The sequence below is a fragment of the Fukomys damarensis genome, unplaced genomic scaffold (genome assembly GCF_012274545.1).
Source record: "Fukomys damarensis isolate Sample0158 unplaced genomic scaffold, DMR_v1.0_HiC HiC_scaffold_38, whole genome shotgun sequence".
Taxonomy (NCBI): domain Eukaryota; kingdom Metazoa; phylum Chordata; class Mammalia; order Rodentia; family Bathyergidae; genus Fukomys; species Fukomys damarensis.
In genome coordinates, this window is record NW_022900950.1 from 12,408,543 (window position 1) to 12,432,446 (window position 23,904).

The window sequence follows — 23,904 nt, forward strand, 5'->3', positions numbered from 1 at the left end:
GAGGGAGAGAGGGAGAGGGAGAGAGGGAGAGAGAGAGGGAGAGAGGGAGAGAGATCTGTTCTTTGTTTGAGCTTCTCATTGCCAGGGTCCTGGCCAGGGTCATCTGATGGCTTTCTCCCCAGGACAGGCAGAGATTAGGTGCATTCCAGAGATTAGTCCTCCCGGCAGGGACATCTGTCGTGGGCCCTCAGAGCTCAGTGACTTGGTGCAATCCACGGAGATGCCCACAGCCAGTTTCTATGAGCACTGGCCCCAGGGATGTTGCTCAGCCAGGGGAGTGAGGCATGAACATTAAACACAAGTGTTCCTGCTTCTAAGCCCAAGCTAGGTTTCTTGGAACCTGATCTTTTAATTAATGTGTTTTCTTAAATAAACTGCCTATGGCAGGTCTGATCAAGTTAAAACAAATCTCTAGCAGAAACAGCTTTAGACGAAGTAATTAATTCTAAATATTAAAACCACCTTCCCACTAGGATCGTTCAGTATCTGGACTGCCTAGTTAAAGGAGGGCTTTTTCTCCACAGTTACTCAATTCAGGGCATCTCCCCTACCCAGCTGGGAGGGGAAGGGGCGGAGCAGGGCTCCCTGTCCGGGATTCGCACTTTTTTTTCTTGCCAAGTGTGCCTGACCCAGGAAGCAGGCCCAGCAGTGGGCAGCTCCAGTCCCATGCAGCCCGGGGCGTGGTGACGCCACAGTTAGAGTCCAGGCCTCTATGCGCACACACAGCGCCTGGTCTTGCTCCTCTGTTTTGTGAACGTGTGAAAACCTCAGGCACACGTCTTGTGGTTTCACTCACCGTCGTCTGTGTAGTACAGTGTGATGTTTGTTACAACTACAGAAGTGCTTGAGTCTAAAGCGATGCGTCCTGACCAATCCGTGCTTTGGGGCACTGGCTGGTGTGGGGGAAAGGTGTGCCTGAGGCCAGGGGCTTGAGGGCAGGGAGGGCGGGAACGCAAGAGAGGCGGGAGGCTGGGTGGAGCGGGCTCGCCACGGCGCTGAGATCCAGAATTTGCCACTTTTTCTGGAGTCAGGATACGAGTCTCATGGTAACGACAGCTCAGGTTTTCCAGACAGACTCCTGTGGGCTGTCGGCACCAGGCATCTGTCCGTAGGACCGAGGGTGAGAAGCGCCCACTAGGGAGAAGCCGGGATGAGGCGGTGCTGCCTCGGGGAAGGAATCCAGCTGTGGCTGGGCAGACGGGCTGCTGGGCATCGCGGGGTGGGTGGGGACTGGGCGTCACCAGCAGCCGGGCGTCTCCCTGAAGAAAGCCGGGGAAGAGGAAGGACAGGAAGGGCAAAAGATCATGATCCTCAAGTGGTTAGAAGGAAAATGAAATGGAAGCTTCCAGAAAAAAGGTGTAATAGCTTCGCGACCCTCAGTGTCCGAAGCTGAGTGGGCCCCTCTCCTGGGGCAGGTTGGAGGCTGGCGCACCCTGTTCCTTTCTCACATTTGCTGCCCCGGCAGACAGATGCCTGCCGGGCACAATTCCCAACCTGGAGAAAGGCAGGACTTTCAGAGCTCTCACCTCCGCACATCTTCGTTCTGAGGCCCTAGGCAGCTCCTGCCCCACCGTGAATGGATCCGTCTAGGTGCATGAGCTGTTTCTGTTCTGTAGAGGGAAGGAGAGGCCCGGTAGTGAAGCAGGTTGGGGGGAATGGGACCAAGGTCCCCTGGTCTTGGTTCCAGCCTCGGCCCTGAAGGGATGCAGCCTGTTGGGAAGAAGCCCGGCCCGCCCCACAGTTCCCTGTGGGCCAGAGACCCCTGCAGTAAGTCTAGTCCCCACCTGCCCAGTGTGCGGTGCCAGCCTGAGAAAAAAGTACACTAAGAGACAGAACTAAGACAGGAAGCGGGCGCCAGGACAAGCCGGGCCGGTGCAACTGACAAAGGCTCTGGCCAGTCCCAGGAACTGACTTTTATTGGCGTTAACTGGGGTAAAGTCGATGAGCAGTTTCTGTAGAAATTCATGTAAACAAGGCTCATAAAGGACAAGACAAAGCATTCTGAGATTAGGAATAGAATAGACAAAAATAGATGGTTGTAATGAACTCTTTACAGCCTGCTTTGGTCATAATATCACGGTCCTCTACACCTGTCCTCCTGCTGCTGTCTTGTGGAGCAGTTAGAAAGAGAGGACACTGTCTTAGGCAATTATACACTTAGGTGTTCAGCCAGAGTGCTGCGATCCTAAACTGCAGCGTCTTTGCAGCGGAAGAGGATTACAGGGAAGGGAAGGCGGGTGCAGCTGGAGCTGACTGTCTGGCGAGGGCAGAGAGGAAACAAACCGCACCCGGGACTCCAGCATGAGATAGTACTGGAGCTTCAGACTCGTGCACAATTTTTCTTTTCTTTTCATGCAGTGCTGGGGACAGAACCTAGGGCCTCAAGCATGCTAGGCAAGTGCTATACCACTGGGCTATGTCCACAGCCCTTGGTGGAATTTTAAGAGGAAATTCTTTTTTTTTTTGAGATAAGATTTCCTTCAGTTACCCAGGCTGGGTTTGAACTTGCAATCCTCCTGCCTTAGCCTCTCAGGGTGGTGGGAGGAAACTGTTTTTAAAACATTAGCAAGTAGCAGATGGATGTTGAGACACTAAAATGAGTCAGAAAATGACGTTGGAGGGAATTGGTAAAGATCAGAAACGAAGAAATAATCTGAAGGGAAATGATAGACCCCAAGAGCTAATTGTGACGTGAAAAGGGGGTGAAGATAGGAAGTGAGGACGGTGGGTGGAAGATTCAGGAACCACCAAAGGAGAAAGTGAGGGCTGGAGAGAGAAGGAAGTCACCGGATGGAATCATGAGGCGCAGATGACCCAGGCACAGGAAGCTGATGATCTAACATGACTTCCACCTAACAAAAGAGGAGAAGAAAGCCATGCCATGCAATGACAGGGAAACTGAGGCAGGCAGGGAGCCATTATCCCCAAGGATTTTCCCGTTTCTCTCTCTCCCAGCCTCTCCTCCTCATCTCCAAGTAACCACTGATCGGCTTTATTCAGCTACATTGTTGAGATTTTATGTAAATGACGTCACACAGTAGTACTCTTTTTATTCTTGCTTTCCTTTTCATGATCATTTTGAGATTCATTCATGTTATTTTGCGTATCAATAGTCCATTCCTTTTTTGTTTCAGGAAGTAACCCTTTGCATGGATAGGTCACAGTTTTATCCACTCACTTACTGATGGGTAGGCATATCGGTCAGGGTTTAGCAGGAAAATAGAAACCGTAGGATATGCTGTTTTACACACACATACATTGGCTCATGTGATTGCAGGGAGGCTGGCAAGGCTGAAATCTGCAGGGCAGGCTGGAAGGCTGGAAACTGTGTCCAAAATTGATGTTGCAATCCTAAATTGAAGGCAATTGGAAGCAGAATTCTTTCCTTTTTGGGGGACTTTGGTCTTGCCTTTTTAATTCATCAACTGATTGGACAAGGCCCACCTTACATTAGGGAGAGTGATTTACTTTACTTGTTTAAAAATGAATCATATCTAAAAAAAAAACCCCTTTCAGCAACAGGTAGACTGGTGTTTGACTAGAAGCATTCAATAGCCTGAAAAATTGATACATAAAAATTAACCATCCTAAAGTACTTTCTAGGGCCGGGATTTAGCTCAGCGGTTCGGTGGCCTGCCTTGCAAGCGCAAGGACGTGAGTTCAATCCCTGTACCAAAAAACAAAACAAAACAAAACAAAACCTAAAGTACTTTCTAGTTTTGGGCTATTACAAATAAAGCTGCTGGGGCTGGGGATTTAGCTCAGCTGCCTGCCTTGCAAGTGCAAGGGCCTGAGTTTGATCCCTGGTAACAAAACCAAAACCAAAACAAACCCCCAAATAAATAAATAGATAAAGCTGCTATATAGGCCTTTCTACAGACATGTGATTTCATTTGTTTTGGGTTAATACTTATGGGCAGAGGGACAGAGTTAAATCCCTTGCAAACTGTTTTTCAAAGTGATTGTACCATTTTCCATTCCTTCTGGCCTCACGTGGGGCTTCTAGTTGCTCTCACATCCTCGCGGGACTATGTGTCTTCTACTTGGTTTAAATTTACCTTTCCCTGACGACTAATGATGAGCCACACCTTCACCACAGCGTTCTCTTTCCTTGCAGGTTATTTTGCTTTTCGGGTCGGAAGGGCGAGATTCAAATACAAGGTGAACGCCCCGGCAGTCACTGGGTCCCTGGAGTTTGAGAGAGTGTTCCGCGCACAGTAAGTCGGGTGTCCACCCTCAGGAGCTGTGCCTGCCTCACACACACAATTCCTAGTTGAGGGAGGAATTCTGTGGAGGCCTGGAGGTCCCCGGCGATGCCCAGCCACAGGAATCACCCTTCCCAGCGAAGACCTGCTCACTGCCCTGGAGACTGGAAGTGTCCAGTGTGGGGCATCTCGGCCCAGCTTTAGCACAGATACAGCAGGGTATATTTACCTCAGAGGCTGAGATCTTAGCAGAAACTTCTCTGTCTCTCAAGCAGGGCAAATGAGAAATCTCTCCAGGTCTCAAGGTCCGCAGGGCTTTGGATCATCTTGTGTTCCTTGCTTTTTTAGACCCACAGAGAACGTTCTGGCATAAATACTGTGGATTTGCCTGTTGCAAGGTGCTAGAATTCCCTATATATTTTGTCCCCCAAATTAAGTACTTTAAAAACATTGTGTGTATCGCCATTTCTACTTTGTTGGGTACTTTTGTTACTATTTTGGGATTTTTCCTTTACATCCATGCATGAGGCTGGCCTGCAGTTTACCTCTCTTGTACGTTCCATGGCCCACTCTGGTATCAAGATGATGCTAGTTTCAAATGAGGCAGAAGAGTCACCCTGTTCTGTTTTCTTAGATAATTTTAATTAAGTTGAAAAAGGATGTTCCTTCTAATGTGTATAAACTTGGCTTCAAACTATCTGGACCGGGTGTTTTTCTTGTGGAAAAACTTTGGACTATGAGGTTTTCTTTCCTTGATGATTATTGGACAATGCTGGCTTTTTTTCCTCTCAACTTTAATTTTGGCAATTCATGACTTTGAGCTGACGTCACTGGTGTCTTGTTCATTCACTGGCTCCAAGGAGGATTTGCAGATAGTTTCCTGGGTGAATACTACTAGTAGTCCATGAGGTAATTTTTTTTTTTTTTGGTTTTTTGAGACAGGGTCTCACTATGTAGTTGAGATTGACCTGGAACTCACTATGTAGCCCAGGCTGGTCTCGAACTCACAGTGTTCCTCCTGCTTCAGCCTCCGGAGTGCTGGGATTACAGGCGTGTGCCACCACACCCAGCTCCAAGTTTCTTCTTATGGTCTGTTTAGCCTTTGTCTTTCATTTTTATTCATTAAGTAAAAGTATCCATTAAATATTTATTGAACATCTAAGTGTATTGAGGCTTGGCCTGTATCAGTCATCATATCAGGCACCTTGCCCATTTGGAGTTTAGCTGATAGCTGAGGAAGACTGAAAATAAACCACAAACATTGTATTACAAAAAAATATGTGCTAAGGAAAAAGAAAAGGAGAGCCTTGTGAGAGGGCTGGAGCTGGGGTGTGTCATGCTGTGAAATGGGGTGGTCGTTTAAGGCAGCACTTGAACAAAGGCTTCAGGCGAAGGAGTTGGCCACATGCACGTGTGGAGAAAAAGTTCTCAGAGAAGCAAGGAATCCAGGGATAGGACCCTCCTTGGGAACCTGCTTGGGGGCCCAGCAGGAGGTCAGGACAGGAGAGGAGGCCACCAGCGGGGAGAGGGCAGGAGGCAAAGACAGAGCATTATGGGTGCCCCTCACTAGGGTCCAGGCCACTGTGAGAGCTCTGTCTTTCTCTCTGAGGGAACTGGAAAGTCGTAGAGTTCAGGCAGAGGAATAACCTGATCTTCTGTGTCCAAACAGTCACAGTGTTTCCACTTTGCTGAGAGCAGTCTGCGTGGAGTCATTAGTAGAAGCAGGATTCAGTGAGAAGGCCATGGCAGTGGTCCAGGCGACAGATGCAGTGGCGGGAGCCAGGGAGATAGACAGCAGAGGAGGTGATGAGGGGTGGTCCTGTTTGGGTGCATATTGAGGGCAGAACCAGAGAATTTCATGACATAATGAATGTTTGGGGCCCGAGTATCCCAGAGGATGGAAATACCATTAAGTGAGATGGATAAAGCTACGGGAGAGGAATCAGGAGATTCAGTGTTAACGTATTTGTGATATGACTTATGCTGCGGCCAAGGTGCCTTGGTTACTTTTCTTATTGCTGGGGCAAAATACCTGACACTTAATAACTTGAGGGAGGAAAGATTTATTTCAGCTCACAGTTTGCAGAGGTTTTAGTCCCAAGCCGGCTGGTTCCAAGGCAGGGGTGGCAGGACAGAGGAGCACTGCAGAGAAGAGACAGTCCATGCCAGGGTATGCAGCAAGCAGTGAAGCAGCAAAACAGCAGCATCCTGCCTTTTCCTTTTGTCTCACCCAGCTACAACCCTATTGGATGGTGCCACCCACACCCAGGTGGGCCTTCCTGCTATCCATACCCAGAACTATGCTAAGACAATCAGTGAACTAATTTAGTTGTCACACTCATAGTCCATATTTACACAGTCTTAAACCACATTCACACACCCCAGATCCAGGCACCTCTGAAAAGCCCCACCTATGAGCATGTGAAGCTTTGGGGAGACATCTAGATTTGAACCCTAACACAAGGGGATGCCGTAAGCACTATGGGCTACAGGGCTGTCCGATTGTTTGTTGTTAAGTCAAAAGCAGAGGAGCACACTGTTATTTACTCATTGAGAGGGAGAGAGAGAGGGAGAGGGAGAGTGTGTAAGTAGGCTGCTGGATATACAAATCTGCATTTTAGGAGAGATCTGAGCTGCAGATAGAAATAGATCTTCATCAGGAAGATGTTTTACTTGTTTTTGCTTTGTTGTGTTTGTTTTGAGTCAGGGTTTCACTATGTAGTTCAGGTTGAATTTGAACTCACCATGTAGCCCAGGCTGGCCTCCAACTCATGGCAATCCTCCTGTCTCAGCCTCCCAAGAGCTGAGATTAGAGGCGTGCGCCACCACGCCAGGCAGAAATGTGTTTTATTAATTAATTAATTAATTAAATTATTTTTGGTATCGGTGATCGAACTCAGGACCTTGCACTTACGAGGCAGGCGGTGGAACCACTGATCTAAATTCCCAGCCCAGAAATGTGTTTTAAATCATGAGACTAGATGAGAACATAAGGGTGTGGTGGGTGTAAGTAAAGAAGAAAGAGGACCAAGGACTGAATCTGGAGTCTCTGGCGCTGAGAATTTGGGATGATGACAAGGGGCAGCGTAGTGAGCTGAGCACAAGAGATTTTAGAGGCAGGTGGTCCTTGACTGGTTACCTGTGCAATTAGGAAAATGACCCTGGAGAGTGAGTTGGGAGCCGCAGTGCATGGCTGGGGTTACCGAGAAGCTGCCTCGCCAAGGGTGATTGGCTGGAGGCACTTTCTTCCTGGGGGTTCCAGGTGTCAGGGTTGCTAGGTCATCTTTCTGGCACCATTTTGTTTCTCTAGCAGAGACTTTTAAATTTTTGTCCAGTACTAGGGATTAAACCCTCACACTAAGCTGCATCCCAGCCCCGTTTCTATTTTTGAGACGCGATCTTGTTAAGTTGCCCAGGTTAGGTTAGAAGTTGTGATCCTCTCGGCTCAGCCTCCCAGAGCGCGGGGATTGCAGCTGTGTACCACCATGCTTGGTGTGTAGAGAGGGCTCTAAGTCTTCCTCAGGAGTGGGGCCGTGAGGGTGCGGATGGCAGTGCTGGGCCTGACCGCTGGGAGTTGGGAGATAAAGGCAGAAGGTCTTCCACTGAGCAGCGCGAGCATTGTCGCTGTTCGCAGTGGAGAATGGTACCCTCACCCCACCCAATCCGGGAGTCCCCCAGAGAGTCTCTGACTCAGTTTCTCCAGCTCTTGTGATGGGCGAGTGGTCCTTGTATGGTCTTTCAGCCAGCTCCTCTATGTCAGCTTCTGGCCCCCCACTCCCGGGCCTCTCGGGGTTCTGGGGCACCCTTGGCCTGAGTCTTCCCTGGCTCTTTCCTCTGCCGGCGTTTAGCTAGCAGCTCCCTGCTTTTGCCTGCTCAGCTCTTGCCCTTCTGGGCCCGTTTTTCCTCAGAACCCTGCCAATATCTCTCTTCCCTTCTTTTTGCTCTAGATGGCGTGTGCCTATTTTAAAATTCTTTTACCAGTGTTACAGTGAGGCATCGGGAGTAAAAAGAAATAAACGTGGGTCAGTTTGCCACACTTAGGAAGAAGTCCCGGTAATAGTTTCTTGATGTCCCTTGGACACGCATTCCTTGGCCCCCTCAGCAGAGAGCTCATGTGCAGAGCTTTTGGCGTTGGTGGCATCCATCTAGAATTGGGGAGCCTCTGTTCCCTTGGGGTTTATCGCTAACCCTTTAATGAATGAATTAATTAATTTTGGATTCATAGCTGAGTTTTTTCTTTTTCTTTTTTCTTCTAATCCTTCATTTAGGACATGATAGTCTTTCTTCACTTGTACGGGGTTTATCACTAACCCTTTAATGAATTAATTAATTAATTTTGGATTCGTAGCTGAGTTTTTTCTTTTTCTTTTTTCTTTTAACTAATCCTTCATTTAGGACATGATAGTCTTTCTTCACTTGTAGTGATGTAAAAAAAATTTTTTTTTTACTAATTTTCACTTAAAAAAAACAGTTGATTTACACAAAACTAGTAAGTGGTACGCAGAGAGGCTGAAATTTTGACAGTGATGGGTCTGTGTGTGAATTTCGGGAGACAGCATACTATTTATAAAAATCATCACAGGAGGAAATTTCAGATCTTCCCTCTTTGTCTTTCACGATCTGAGAACTTCTGGTTGGGGAAGTTAGGCTTCCAGCAGGCTAAATCCCCAGGCCACTTCTTGATTCTATTTTTGTTCTCACAGTTTCCACAAATTTGATTTTCTTTCAAGTTATTGCTCTCTCCCTCCTCTGCTATATCTGGACTCCTCTTGCCCTAGAAATAAAGCTGGGTACCATTTCCAAATATTTCTCTTAAGTTGCTATTTATAAAGTAAGTATACAAACTCAGTTCCTTGGCTCCAAACTAAAACAAAAACAATTCCCTTTACTTTGGTTAATACCAGCAGAACAGAGAGGGGTTGGAAAAGAATAATATCCCTCAAATATCTGGGTGGGTTTTGAGCCATCAAATGCTGTTTCTTGGAAATCCTACAGCATAAGCAAGGTTCTTGCCTTAGACTTGAAGGTTTTGGAGAAATCTGGCCAAATCAGGTTATAGTCATTGCCAGGGTGGCCGTTTTGACCTTCTCTGAGGTGGGTGAGGCCGAAGCCCCCCGATCGGCCAGTTCTTTCCAGAGTCCCTTTGGTGATCTCTTCCTTTCTTGAGTTGGTCTCTTGATCTCCGCAAACACACAGAGACAGCCACTGCTGGGGCTTTGCACCCCTTTGCCAGAATGCATTTTAAAACACTGTGAGAATAGCAACTTTCATTTCACCATTTCATTCCTTTATGGTATGGCTAAACTTGGAAAATTCCTTCTTGTCTAATTCAGGCACCTTGATTCCTTTAAAGGCTTTCATAAAGCCTAAAAGTAGATCCAAGTAATAAATTGATCTTGTTGCAATTTAAATACATTTCCTCTGATTCTCTCTTCCCTGGAAGGGATGATTAGCTGCCAACCTCACTCCTCTCACATGCTCCAGGCCACTATTAAGCACCTTTCATCTTCTCCATTTTGAGGCTGGGTAGCACTAATTCTTCAGCTTTTCCCCCAACCATTTTTAGATATTTCGGTTGTTTCCTTTAGACTAAAAATTTCAATATTATTTATAAACCTGGAACCTAGAAATATGCATAGTATATCAACAGCGGTTTCATCAGCACTGGGTAAAACAGAAGATCACCTCCCCTGTTGTTCTTGTGAGTTCACTCTGTCTACTTAATTCTGAGCAATTCAAAGCCTTTCAAAAACCAAACTGGCACAAAGCACAAGAAACCCCATCATCAGGTATCTGGGTTCTCTATTTTTTTTTTTTCAGTACTGAGGATCGAATTCAGGACCCTGCAGGCAGCAGCACCACTAAGCTAAATCCCCGGCCCAGGGTACTCTAGAGATAGTAGCCCCTGTGTCCTCTTCTGCAGTTTTGTGTTTTTTTCCCCCCATTTTATTAACTTGCAATAGTTTGAATTCTGATTCTGAAATTTTAGAAATTAAAAATGGTGGCCTTAATGCCTATCTAAAAACTGTGGAGAAAAGGAAAATTCACAGTTAGTGAGATTTTTGTTGTTGTTGTTTTGTTTAAGTTTTCTGCAACTTTAGAATCATAGCAGCATGGGTCATTAGCTTTTGTAGTATGTGTAAAAAAGTTAGAGACTGAGAGAGAGAGAGAGAGAGAGAGAGAGAGAGAGAGTCATTGTTGTTCTTCTTATGAGTTGACCGTCCTAGACCTTAGCTGAAAGAACTCAATACTCTCATGTGCTGAGCTATAGAAAGGGGGTCCCCACCGGGGAAAAGTGCCTTTGAACAGTGGGTTCTTCCAGCTTCAGCGCCCTCCACAAGCACCTGTCTGGGCCTCTCATCTGCTGCCAACTCTCCGGGTGGTAGGGGTGAGAGCAGCTGGGGCTCGTGGCCTGCAAGTCTCACCCGTCATGTATCTGTCCTGGTCTCCAGCCACTCTGCTGCAGGGCAGTGGTGAGACTCACAGCCTCCTGTCACCGGTGGCCACCTCCCCACTGTGTCCCCACACAGGAGGTATCTCATGAGGGACAGTTAGACAGGTGTGGGTCATTGCAGAAAGACGGACTCTAGTGGCCTCTGTCTCATCCTCAGCCCTTTTCTGAGCACTTCAACCTGTTGCTGTGACCTCCCTGGGGTCATAACCCGAAGGACATCCTGGGGACCATGGTCCGCAGACTGAGCTGAGTCATCTAGAAATGGTGCTGGCAGCTGCTGGCCTGTGCAACAGCTGCTTCAGGACAGGCCAGCAAAAGAAGAGGAGAAAGGGCTGGGGATTTAGCTCAGTGGTGCCGCCACCCTCCTTGGAAGCACAAGGACCCGATTGATCCCAAAGCAAAAAAAAAAAAAAAAAAAAAGGAGGGGGAGAAAGGAAAAGGGACAGAGAAGAAATGAAAGAAACTTGAGGGCTGGGGATTTAGCTCAGAGGCACTGTGCCTGCCTTGCAAGTGCAGGGTCCTGACTCTGATCGCTAATGCCAGAAAGCAAAAACAACAACAACAAAAAACTTGAAAGAACACTTCCCTAGAAACCTCCTTTTAAAACAACAGCCTGATCTAGTCTTTTTTTTTTTTTTTTACCAGGGATCAAACTCAGGGCCTTCCACTTGCAAGTTCTATTCTTATTTTTAAGATGACTCTGTACTATGAGCCTGGTATTAGGAATGTTCTAGGGCTGGTCAGCTTTTCCCCTTGAAGAAGGAACAGTTTTCCAGATTTTCTGGATGAGGTTGTTGCCAAGTTTCATGCTGTGTGGAACTAGAAATCATGTTGTGTTCACTGGACATCTACCAACTAGAAGAAGTAGCCAGTAATATTTAAGGCTGACACCAAAGGGCTACCCCGTAACCCACTGACTTGGAGAGGCATCAGTGTTCATTTATTCTTAAAAATCACATCCTTTAATTTTTATGGTATATGTTTTATAATGTATGCAATATTCTTTCCCAGGCCATGTCCCAAATTCCCAGTGGTCGATACAGTGGAAGCTTTGTCTCTTGCTCTTGTACGGGAGTCCCTGGGGGGTGACCTTCCGCAAAGCACAGACACCCGGGTCGTTCTGTCTTCTAGCTCTGCTCCTGCTCATCAGAGTCTTCTCCATTCAGCCAGGGGGTGCAGAAAGGGAATTTGACACAATAGCCACTTCAATCTTTGGCTTAGAAGTAATATTTAGTTTCCTTCGATTCCCCTTTCTGTTTTGGTGGCACAAGAGAATTGAGCCCAGGGCCTTTGCGCTGAGCTATGGCCCCAGCCTTTTTGTTTTCTATTTTGAGACATGGTCTTACTAAGTCACTAAGTTGTCCAGGGTGAACTAGAATATGTGATCCTCCTGCCTCAGCCTCCCAGAGTTCTAGCATTACAGGAGTGTTGCCTCTGTGTTTAGCTGTTTTCCTTCACTTTCTGTTGGGCGGGAGTAGGTCCGCCCATGTCTGAGGAGGTGGGGAAATGCAGGCTCTGTCAGCTCGACACTGTGGCCCATTAGGACATGTGTGCATTTTTATGAGGCTGTGTAGCTGTGTAGCCTATTCAGTGGGAGATGTTTGGAGACGAGCATTTTAGGAACTGTGAAGCCGCAGTTTGACTTTGTAGTCTACTTAATGACTGAGGCAAGTTCCAAATAGCCCTCAAGTGGGGACACCCTCACTGCTCTCGCTGTGGGCCCCAGGGAGTCAGCACGACCACCTGTCCTAAGCCCCAGGCTGGCCCAGGGTTGGGCAGGGAGGGGAACCAGCAACTGTTCTACTGCTTGGCGCCAGGGTGTCACCCAGACTCTCCTGCAGGGTCACCAACTCTTTTTGCTTTTTCTGAGACCTTCTCACTCTTAGTACTTAAATATCCCTGTCCCTAAAAACCTCCTCATCCCAGACGAACTAGGACAACTTACCTGGAATCGTCTTCATTTAAAATGTGAAGACTTTTGCTCAGGAAACCTGCTCAGTCCCTTGCAAACCGGGACACTGTCCGCCTTGCTGTCCTTCCAGAACAACCTTGGAGGCCATGGCGACATCAGCTGACGAAGAAGGAGCTTACCCCAGGCTTTCTATGGAGAGAAAATGTCAAAGGAGCTTGGGATTGTTGTGAGCAGGGGAGGAATAGACATGGCCCATTTTCCGGCAGTGAGCGCATGCAGGGGAGCGGACAGTCTATCAGCGGTCACAGCAGCTGTACCCTCTGTTCCCACACGAGGGCAGGTGGCACATGGCTCCTGCCAGCTGCTGCTATCTGTGTGGGAGATTTTCTGCAGGAGCCTTGCACTAAAAGAGTGAAGTCTATCTGCCTTCATGACTAGAAGGCGGCCATACATTATTTCCCTGTTGGTTTCATGTCGGTGACATTGTAATTAGCTGTGGACAGGGTTGTCCAGGGATGGTTCGGTTTGGTCCCCTTGCGTTATTTCTGTCTGCTGACAGCTCACTGAGATCAGTTATTGTGAGTCACACTGTGCTTCGTCATGGAGGGGCCTGCAAGGGTTTCTCCTCTGTCACAAGCAGGCATCCCCATGGATAGAACGGGGAGAATCCATGGTGGAAGAGGCCAGGTTGAGCCGGTAATGAGACCCCGGGCTCTCTCACCAGCCCAGAGGACCGTCAGCAAGCAGCAGGACCTTGGCCGGCAGGCAGAGGCGTCTTTGCCACCTCTGAAGGTTGATAGTAAGAAATGGACAAAGTCACATTTCAGAGGGACCAAGGCCTAGGGCAGGTCCACAAGGAAAGTACAATAAGCACAGCTGGGCAGAAGGTCAGGGTGTGTGCAGCGCTGTAGGGAAGGGGCAGAGGGGCCCATTTCTTGGGAGAGGAAGGTGAGGAGATATGGGGCTGACCTGCCCCAGTTTTCCAGGCTTTGCCCACTTGTGAGAGCAAATGGAGTCATGGGTGCATCCGGGCCTCAGAGGCACTGGCTGCTAACTGCCCTCTGATCATCCGGTGTCTCAGCACCTCCTCCCCAAGCTCTCTGGGCGCAGGGGTCTTCTGGGGACACAGCCAGGCTGCAAGCAGTTTGTGGGGGTGCCGTGACCCCGATCGGTTCAGGGTCATCTGTGTGCTGCCTCTGTCCCAGGTTCCAGAGTGTCTTGCATGGCTAAACCATGGCCTGCGGTACCCCGGGTCTGGGGCAGGGGGCTGCGGGCCGAGGCTCCTCAGTTCTGCCTCTCTTGTCCTCTGACGCCTGGTGCCGCTCGGGTCTGGAGTTTTCCCAGAGGGCTTCTTCTTTCAAATAAGGGACACGAAAGCAATCTGCATGTCAGCCAACATGGACAGAAGGCCAAAGAGGTCACAGGCCCTCCAGCTCTGGCGCGGTTTGGACCTGGCCAGGAGCTCATCTGTAATCTTTCTCCTGCCTCCCAATGCCACGGAGGCCCTAGTTCACTGTAAAGAACATCTCTAAGGAAGATAAAATGGGGTCCTTTGTTTTAGGTTTTGGAACCCTTCTTTTTTATTAATTCATACTCGTCACATACAGTGATCACATTCATCATAGGGACGTTGTTCCTGTATATATCTTACTTCTTCTTTTTTTTTTGCATTCCTCTCCCCTCCCTTCAACTCTTCTTTCCCTCTTCATTCACGAAAGTTTTCTTTCCATTTCCCTTCTCTTCCTCCCTGCCAACTTCCTTGCTCCCTCGTTCCCCTTCCCATTTGAACACGTAGAATGGGGTGCTTTTGAAGATGCTCAAAAATGTCATCACAGTCGATTTGAATTAAAAAATGTTGGGGGAAAATGAATCCTTACATTTGGAATAATTAAAACCTGAAAAGTGATGGAGCAGTTGTTAAGGTCCCCAGAGGATCCTATGAAATTCCACTGAGTGTAGAGAGATTAGCACTTTACTTTTCTCCTTCTCCATCCGCCCGCTCTGTGCATTTGTGATTCTCTCTCTTTGTAATACTTAGGGTTGAACCCAGGGTTTTTGCACTGAGTTATAGCAGTAACCCCTTAAAAAAATTTTTTTTTAAATTTTAAAACTTTGAGACAGAGTCTTGCTAAGTTGCTGCATTGGCCAGCCTGGGTGTCTTAGATACTTTCTCGTCAGTGAGACACAACCAGCACCCGCAACGTAAAGGAGGAGAGGTTTATTTAGCTCCCAGTTCGTAGAGGTTCCAGTCCATAGTTGGCTGGCTCTAACACAAGGCAGCACGGCAGAGGGCCACGGAAGGGAGGAATTGCTCAGGGGCTGGCAGGCAGGAAACAGAGAGATCAAGGGAGGAGGGAAGAAGATGGACCCTCCAGGCCATGCCCCCAGTGAGCGCCTGCCTCCTCCAACCAGTCCTTACCTCCAACAATACTTTTATCTGTAAGCTCATCAGTGGACAAACCCATTGACAAGTATCACGCTCCCGTAATCTGATCACCTCCCCGAAGCTCCACCTATCTAGATAGACCCCATAGTGAGGGCTTATTCCTCTTTTGTTTCATGCAAAATAGTGCTATGGATGTAGCCAAGGAAAAGAAAGTATTGGGCAATTGTTTATTTTTTTATGCAGCTACAGTTGTTCTGAGTATACAAATTTATAAGGCATCTTTCCACTTAACTTATTGTAGCCTCTTATAAAGCTAAGAAGATGTTGAGAAAAAAGACAGCTCCTGGAAACAAAATCAGGCCAAGGATGGGTGCTACCGAAAGAGCAATCTTGGCTACATCGCTGTGCTAGAGATTAGATTGGTGGCTCTGGTTTGTGAGAATATCTGTGTTAGGTTCTAGATGGGACCTTCCTTGGGTCATTTGGGACTTTGTGGGACTTAAAGACACTGGTAAGAAAAGGCAGAAGAAAGTGTTTTAGCCTTCACATTATCCATTTCTGAGTTTCCTGGGAGCTGATGATCTCTCTCCTGCCCAGATCTCTCGGGGGAGCCTCAGTGTTGCTTTGCTGACTGTGTGTCAGGACTTGACATTGGCCATGACCTTTGAACGAGCGAGTGCTGAGTTTGCTAATCATGCCCTTTTCTTACTGATCGTTAAGGGACAGCAGAGTGACCTGGGGAGCTCTGTTGCATGTAGTTGAGGTATGTGCCAAAGAGGTTGAGCTGACCTGGCCACAATTTCCTGTACAACAGTGGAAAATGAGGAAAGAGCTGTGCTTTGTAATTGTGTTTTCTTTTTTATTAAGAAAAAAAAATCATTCATGCTGACCTAAACTAAAAGACCTAGGTCTTCATCACCAACCCCTGGGTCAATTGGCTCCTAGACTTGAGTAGCCAAGCTTTCCGGCTTACCTAAGAAAGATGTGAAGTCCTTACAGGCCTGTGGATGTGACTCTCCTACCAGCATCTATCCAGACCTCATGACCAATGCGGTGAAGTTCTTTCTGGTTGCTAAAGAACTAGGCCAACCTAACCAAGCTGGCTTGGGGGTATAGTTCAGGAAAAAGGGTGAATATAATTTCATCTTTTTTCCTCTCTTGTGGGTGCATAGGAATTAATTAGAGTTCCTAGAAAATTATTCCCTTTTGCTCCAAGTAATGTCAGGGTTTCCACCCAAGTCCTCTGTGAATAGGGGCAATTTGACTGGATGCTAGGGCAGGGTTGTTGAACCTGGAGATGACAACCATGTACTTTTTTTTTTTTTTTCCTTTTGGTTCTGGGGATTGAACTTGGGTCCTTGTGCTTATGAGGCAGGAGGTGGAACCACTGAGCTAAATCCCCGGCCCCATCCAAGTACTTTTGATTCTCTGAAAGGCATCAGTCAGCCTGAGCTCCAGGCCTTAGTATCTTCGTCTATCAAGCGGGAATGAAATGTGTTCATTCATTTCCATCAGAAAGTTTTAGGGGAATTATTTAAAGACCATCTTTCAATGTTCTGAGTCACTCAAGTGGAAGGATGTAAGGGAATTTTTGAGAACAAGTCCGTTTAATATGAATTAAGTCACCTCCTGTGTTATCTAGATAAGACACAGAATGATCTTTAGGCATAGGAGACCCGTCTTTTAGAAAAGGGCCGTGACTCATTTCCATTGGTTGTAATGCATGTGTGGGATGATTCTTCTCGGCCCTGCTCTGAGGTTTCACCAATGCTTGAGGCTCATTGTGATGGAAAGATCTTTTTTTACATTGCACACTTTTTTATGTCACATGCTGGATGTATACCTCCAGGTAAAAACCATTGTGTTCATGTGTAGTTTCTCATAAATTAAACATGTCTTTTTTTGTTTTTTTCCCCTGTAGACAAAACTGTGTGGAGTTTTATCCCATATTCCTGATTACACTGTGGATGGCTGGATGGTATTTCAACCAAGGTAATCAGAAAGTACACGGTTCTGATGATGACCATTGTGCTTTAAAACAGTTGAGGAGCAGATAGGTGCCCAACAGCTACTGATCCTGGCAACGATTTTTAAACAAAATGAGCAAATGTCTACGCACATTTCTGTTGCAAATATGCAAACTTGGGCGTCATTGTGATTTAACTCAATAATCATTATTAAAAAACTTGGAACAAACAATATGCTGGACACTTGATAACAATCACATGAACGTAGTCTTCAATTTAAATCATATAATTTTAATTTAATGCAAGGAACAGAGCACAGAATTAACAACACTCCTTAATAATTGAGCACTTACTATGTACCAGGCACTAAAGATTCTTAAGGTTTAACTCTCACATTTAAAATTTTAAGATTAACCCCTTTATATGAAATAAAGTTTAATAAATTCCTACTTTACAGATGTCAAAACTGAAGGCTAGAGAGGTTAACTAATTTGTCTAACATGACATTCACCAATGCAAGTAAGATTTCCCTTTCAAATACACAGCAAGGTCTATGGGTGTTTGTCCCCAAGCCCGTGTACCATTCTTTAAGGGTCTGCAAAGATGTAGTACCACTATCTGTGGCAGTTCCATGGGCAATTCCTCTTCACCTGAGCGAGGTATCGTTGGTGAGCTGAGGGCTTTCTTCTAACTTTGCCTATCCACTTCCCAGGGAGTCAGACCTGCATCAGCTACCTTACTTGGAGAAATTTAATTCTCTTTTGTTTCTGGTGACTTTCATGGCCTCTTTTTTTTTTTTTGGTGGTACCGGGGATTGAACTCAGGTCCTTGAGCTTGCAAGGGAGGAGGCGGAACCACTGAGCTAAGTTGCCGGCTCAAGGCCTCATTTGGATCTGTACTCGATTGCTGAGATTTAAACCCAAATCCAGCTGCTTCTAGAGGAAATGCCATCCATCTCTTTCGTGTAATTTTTACTGTCACTTAAGGAATTTCAGGTAAAATGACCTTTAAAGAAAGACCTTTTAACTTTATTTCAACTCACACCTTTGTTCCTTAATCTCATAAATGAAAGTGGCTGTTCCTTGTCACATAAGAGCATATTAACAACTAATAAGAAAAGTGCCTTTTGATAACGGGATCCCATTTCTGACACTTCACCCTTTCGGCTTCCACATGATAGGCTACATATGGCCGGCTCCTGGCTGGAAAGGACTTCTTGGGTATCTTGTCATAATTTTCTTTTCGTTTTTTTCTCTGGCAAAGTAAGTTGCCAATTAGCTTTCTTTAGCATCCTCATTGGCTTTGTGGGAGTAATTCAGTAGCTAGGGACAGTAATTATCAAATCTGAGAGCATGCATTTTAATTTTTGTTTAGTTGGTGCCGGGGATTGAACTCAGGACCTTGCACTTGTGAGGCAGGTGGTGGCACCACTGAGCCAAATCCCCAGCCCCAAGAGCATGCATTTTAGAACTTCCTTAGATGCTAGGTCACTCTGCTATTTCATTGCCCTTCAAGACCCTTGCTGTATTGGTCAGCTTTTTGTTGCTGTGACAAATATCTGAGGAAAATCAATTTAAAGGAGGAAAGGTTTATTTTGGCTCATGGTTTCAGAGGTCTCAGTTATGGTGATCTTGATCCACTGCCTTTAGGCCTGTGGTGAGGCAGAAACATCATGGCGGAAAGGGTGTGGCTAAGAAAAGCTGCTTACCTCAGGGCAGCTAGTAAGCAGAGAGAGAGCAGTAAGAGCCCCTAAAAGATGCACCTTTAAAAGCACACTCTTAGTGACCTACTTCCTCCAACCCTTTCATAGCTCATTTGGCTGTCAACCAACAGTGAGTTAATCCACTGATGATGTTACACCCTCACCTCTCCAAACTTCTCCTCATCCAGTCAAGTTGACAACTGAGGTTAACATCATACCCTCCGGAGGTCTTCCATGAACCTTTTTTTTTTAATTAATTAAGTTTATTGGTACATTTTAGGTATATAATATGATGCCATTCATCATTGGGAATTTGTACCTTTACATGATGTATCTTGGTTCTTATATTTTTTCCATTCCCCTGCCCTCCCTTCAACCCCTCCACCCCTGCCTATTTACAAAGACTTTGTCTCTGTTTTTCATTTTCTCATATTTATTCCTTTCCCCTACCCTTTCCACTTCCCCTTCCCCTTTAGGCCTTTTCTATCTATTTCACATTATCTATTATACATTTTGATCCTTATTTACACTTTCAGTTTCTCACACCAGAGAACTATCTGGTATTTACATGTGTGTGTCCTGTTTATTTCACTTAAGAGGATGGCTTCGATGTGTATAGTCATTTAGCTATACATGTCTCCAGTTTCCCCTGAGCCCTTTCAAAAGCCTCCTCCAGCTCCCCTCTGTGCCACCCTCTTCAGTTCTTTCATGGCGCTCTCAAGTCTGGAATTTTCTTCTCATTTTTTTCTGTTTGTCTCTGATGAGAGAACATAAACTCTAGAAGAGCAGGGAGCTTGTATCTTCGTTGTTTTAGCCCAGTCCTCATAATAATACCTGTTTTATAGTAGAAATTAAACTATCTTTGTGGCCAAATAGAAAATGAATTTAACTTTAGCGCCTATCAGTCTCAGACATAGAATCTAAATATTTACAAAAGGTCTTGCGTCTGTGAGGAGGGGAGGAAGACATTGGTATTTTTACTGATGAGGATGGCAGAATTTTTTTTTTTTTTTTTTTTTTTTTTTTTTTGTGTGGTACCAGGGATTGAACTCAGGACCTTGTGCTTGTGAGGCAGGCAGAAGAACCGCTGAGCTAAATCCCCGGCCCAATAAGGATGGCAGAATATTATATCAAAGCTTATGCTTCTTTCTTTCTGAGATAAAATTTGCACACAGTAAAAGTCCCGGGTTCTACGTGTTTGATGAGGTTTTGGGGGAAGCATACGCACCTGTGTGTCTGTACTTTCAAGCCTTAGTAAGACACCACTTAGTTAAAATGGCTGTCACTGGGTTTCCTCCTGCCACTCCCAGTCATCCCACTCCTGCTTCCCTCCAGATGCAAACACTGTTCTCTTTTCTCATCATTTAGCTTTGTGTGTTTCAGAACTCTGCATAGTTGGAACTGTACAGCATGTATCCGTGTAATGCTTCACTCAGTTAGCAAAGTGTTGTTGAGACTCACCATGCTGCTGGAGTACCTGTTGCTGAGTAGCATTCCACTGAGTTCCCTGTCTTAGCTTAGTTATTCCTTTTCCTCATGATAGACTTCTGGGCCATTTCTAATTTTTGGCTGATTGTGAATAAAGCTGCAATTAACATTCCTGTACTCAATGAACTCTTCTTACTGAGATGGTTTCATTTTTCTTGGGCAAATACAGTAAGTCCCTGACTTACAGACAAATTCTCTTCCAGAAGAATTATTTGTAAGCCAAATTCATTCAGAGCCAACAAAGTGAGTCTTACACAGAACATCGGTGAAAGTTTGCAACTCAAATATTCGTTAAGTCAGGGACTCGCTGACATAGAAATGGAATTGTTGGGTAAGATGATGTTTGGTTTACAAGAAATTACCAGAACTTTTCCCAAAGTAGCTGTTCTATTGTGGCGAGCTTAACTGTGTCAGCTCAATTGGTCTAGGAGAGTATTAAGCACACTTTGGGATATGTTGTGGAAGCCTGACCTTCGGTCTGTCTCTTTTTCCTGGCCTCTTCCTCTCTGGCTCTGTTCCCCTGCTCTGCTTGCCAGCCACCCCATGGGCAAGGCATTCTTTGCTTCGCCATGCTCTTATGCCATGATGTTCCTACCTCGGAGCTAACCACCCATGGACTGAATCCCCTCGAACTGTGAGCTGAATTAAACCTCTTCTCAACTTGTGAGTGTTGGGTATTGCGCCTCTGTGACACGAGAGCTGATGGATGCAACTATTTTACATTCCTGCCAGTGACCGATGAGGGTTGCAGTTGCTCCATATCCTCACCATTTTATAGTGCTAGTCTTTAAAAATTGTAGCCATTCTGGTGGCTCTGTAGAGTTATAAGTTTTAAGTGGCACTCTGCTAATGCTGAAACTCATGGAAACATTTTTCTTCTGTGTGATTATTGACACATTTGTGTATCTTCAGTGAATTGTCTATTCTGACATTTTGTCCTTATGAAAAGCTAAGTTTTAAAAAATTGAATTGTAAGTGTTCTCTGTACATTCTAGGTTACAAGCATTGTGCCATATACACGTGTGGTCATTATTTTCTCAGTCTCCATGCTTTACTTTGAAAGAGTGCTGTCATATTCTGTATCTTTTCTTCTCCCCCTTCTGCAGTTGCTGCAGCTTGTCTGGGGCTGGTGTACATGTACAGCCGTCAGAAGTACTTCTGGGGATATTCAGAAGCTGCTGAGAAAAGGTAAGAGAAACCCAGTAATGGGGATTAGTGCAGGACGTAGCAGGGTGAAGTCTTCTGCCCCTCAGAAGTATTAAGAAAAGCACCGTGAGCCACGGTGGAATAGGGACCCATGTTGCCTGAGGCCAACTCTTGCCGGGCCAGACAGGCGGGAGATGGCGATACACAGGCATAAAACTGTGCACTGAGCCGGGTGTGCTGGTGGATGCCTATAATTCCAGCACTGTGGGAGGCTGAGGCAGGAGGACTGCAGGTTTGAGACCAGCCTAGGCCACTTAGCAATCTAGCAAGACCCTGTGTCAAAAAATTAAAAAAGGGCTGAATTTGTAGTTCACGGCGAAGGCCCTGGGTTCAACTCATACAAAACAACAACATAAAAATTGTGCCCTGCCTGTGTTCATTCAACCCTAGGAATAATTTCCCAGTGCCTAGGCACACACTTTCATTTAGGTGGTGAACCCACAATTTTAAATGGTCGAAGCAGGAGTTCTGGGCCGTGTCAATAAGGAGTAACCTGTGCCCTGTCTCCCAGCTTCCTCATTGCAGCCGGCTTGTCACTCCTGTCCCTCTTGTGCCCCGCAGGGTCAGTGGTTTCCTATTGAGCCTGGGGACTTTGGCGTTGTTGGGGGTCCTCAGCGCCCTGGGGATAGCGAACAGCTTTCTGGACGAATACCTGGACTTCCACGCTGCCAAGAATCTGAGGCGATACTTTTAACCTTTTCTCTTCCCTTCACTTTCATGTTTGCGGAAGCTGTTTCCACTCAGAAGGTAACGGCCGTGTCGCTTGTTAAATACAAATATAAAGTCTTCCGTTTCATTTTTCTTGAGATGGCTTTGTGGAAACACACGCTGTAGGGAGCCTTTCCTTTGCGTATGAGAGCTGGATGGCGGGGGTGGTCCGTGCCTGTGGTCAGCGGTCGTGCACGGTGATCCGGGTTCAGGTCGCTTTTGTGGGGCCCGGGCAGCCTGACCTGTGTCTGACCTGCCTCAGCGACAGCTTCTGTCTCGGTGGAAGATTCCGAACGGACGCAGGGAAGGCAGCCCCCTCTTCCCCGGCGCTGGTGCTGGGAGTGGCGGAAGCCAGGCAAACACACCACCTAGCCAGAATCACCAGCAAACGTTAGAGGCAGATCGGGCTGCCAAGACGTACTTTAGAAAGAACAAAGGAAAGAAATCGTGTCATTCCGAGGAGACCCCAGGAGCAGGGCTCAGTGAGTATTCTCGCCCCTGGGCAGAGGAGGTGGGGCCTGCTGATGGTGGCAGATCTGGACCGGACTTCAGGGAAAGTCTGTGCCCCACTGGCTGGAGGCGAACCAAGATGGGCCACGTGGCTGTCTCAACTCTGAGGTGCAACCCTGTCCAGCACAGTGCAGTTGACATTCCTTCATTTTCTTCATCTGTAAAATGGGAATGAATCTACGTACAGCCTTCGGAGACTTTAGGGATAACACCAGGAAAGGCGCCCCATCATTATTTCCAGAGAAAATCAAACAGCTTTGAATCTGGTGTGGGCATCTTCAAGAAGCTGTTTAGTGAGCCGGCTGGGGACGGTGGGGACGGAGGCAGTTGCAAAAGCTGTGGGTAGTAGGAAAAGAAAAGGGATGCATCTAAATGCTAGTGTTTCCAGAGTAGAGGAGGAAGACATGTCAGCCCCCCAACCCCATTCCAAAGAGCAGCGTTCAACAAAAGTGCGGAGAATGCAGCGGTCTGGAAGGACAGTTGGGGGCTGTCTGACTCTGGTCAAGGCCGTCATCAGTAAGAGGTCATGTGCAGACTGGTGGAGACTCCAGGGCCAGACCGCCCTCCCCCGTCCCGCCACCTGCTTCATAGCTCTGGGCTCCATCTTCTCTTGGACAAAATGGGCTAATATGTGGTAAAATGCTGCGATCCTCTTTCCACTTGATAATCTTGTCCATTATGATACCGACTGGATCCTCACACTATGAGTTGTTCCCCAAAGACGAGAGAGTGCAAGTTTTGGACCCTACAGCACGATCGGTACAGAAGCCTGTCCTTTGGAAGCAGAAAAAACAAAAGCAAAAACCTTTCCAAATCTGACACTTTACAACTTTTAAGAAGTTCTATTCTTATACTTAAGCATTTTTAAAGCGCCTAAATTGGTCTGATAGACAACATTTAGAAAGAGGCAATGCTTATACCCCGTCAAAGCTTTGTGTCTTTAAACATTACAAGGCAATTTGTTTCCTTTGTTCTAATTCTTGTGTCACCAGGCAACCTCTTGTGTATTTAATCCCTATATTAGATTTGGCCACAGGGAGCAAACATGTGGCCAAAGGGCTTTGAGCTTCCGATTGATCTGGTGGTTGTACATACATATTTCTTTTGCATATTAGTAAATTGACAAATTTTATTTTTAGAAATCAGATTCACTTCCTGAAAAAGTCAATGTTGTGAAAGAAGGGACAGAGAATTTTTCCTCTGTTAATGGAGTCTGAAGAGGCATAAAGACCAAAGGACAGCATGAGATCTTTGATCAAATCTGAGTTAGGAAAACCAAGCTTTAAGGGCCGGGGATTTAGCTCAGTGGCTCTGTCGCCGGCCTCGCAAGCATAAGGTCCCAAGTTCGATCCCTGGTATGAAAAAA

The 23,904-nt window shown here is 46.4% G+C and overlaps 1 protein-coding gene across 5 annotated transcripts in view; it reads left to right on the forward strand.

Annotated features, from left to right (window-relative positions):
• The window catches only part of LOC104870640 (microsomal glutathione S-transferase 2), a 47,049-nt gene that overhangs the window by 12,995 nt on the left and 10,150 nt on the right, over positions 1–23,904 (forward strand). For 2 of the 5 annotated variants that reach the window (XM_010636333.3, XM_010636324.3), the window contains 4 exons: positions 4,118–4,217; positions 16,879–16,949; positions 21,221–21,302; positions 21,882–22,113. In XM_010636333.3, coding sequence (XP_010634635.1) covers positions 4,118–4,217; positions 16,879–16,949; positions 21,221–21,302; positions 21,882–22,014 — 386 coding nt within the window. In that variant the 3' untranslated portion in view covers positions 22,015–22,113. Of the gene's footprint in view, positions 1–4,117; positions 4,218–16,878; positions 16,950–21,220; positions 21,303–21,881; positions 22,114–23,904 lie in introns of those variants that run through there. The other 3 variants (XM_033759880.1, XM_033759879.1, XM_010636344.3) reach the window with 3 other exon arrangements.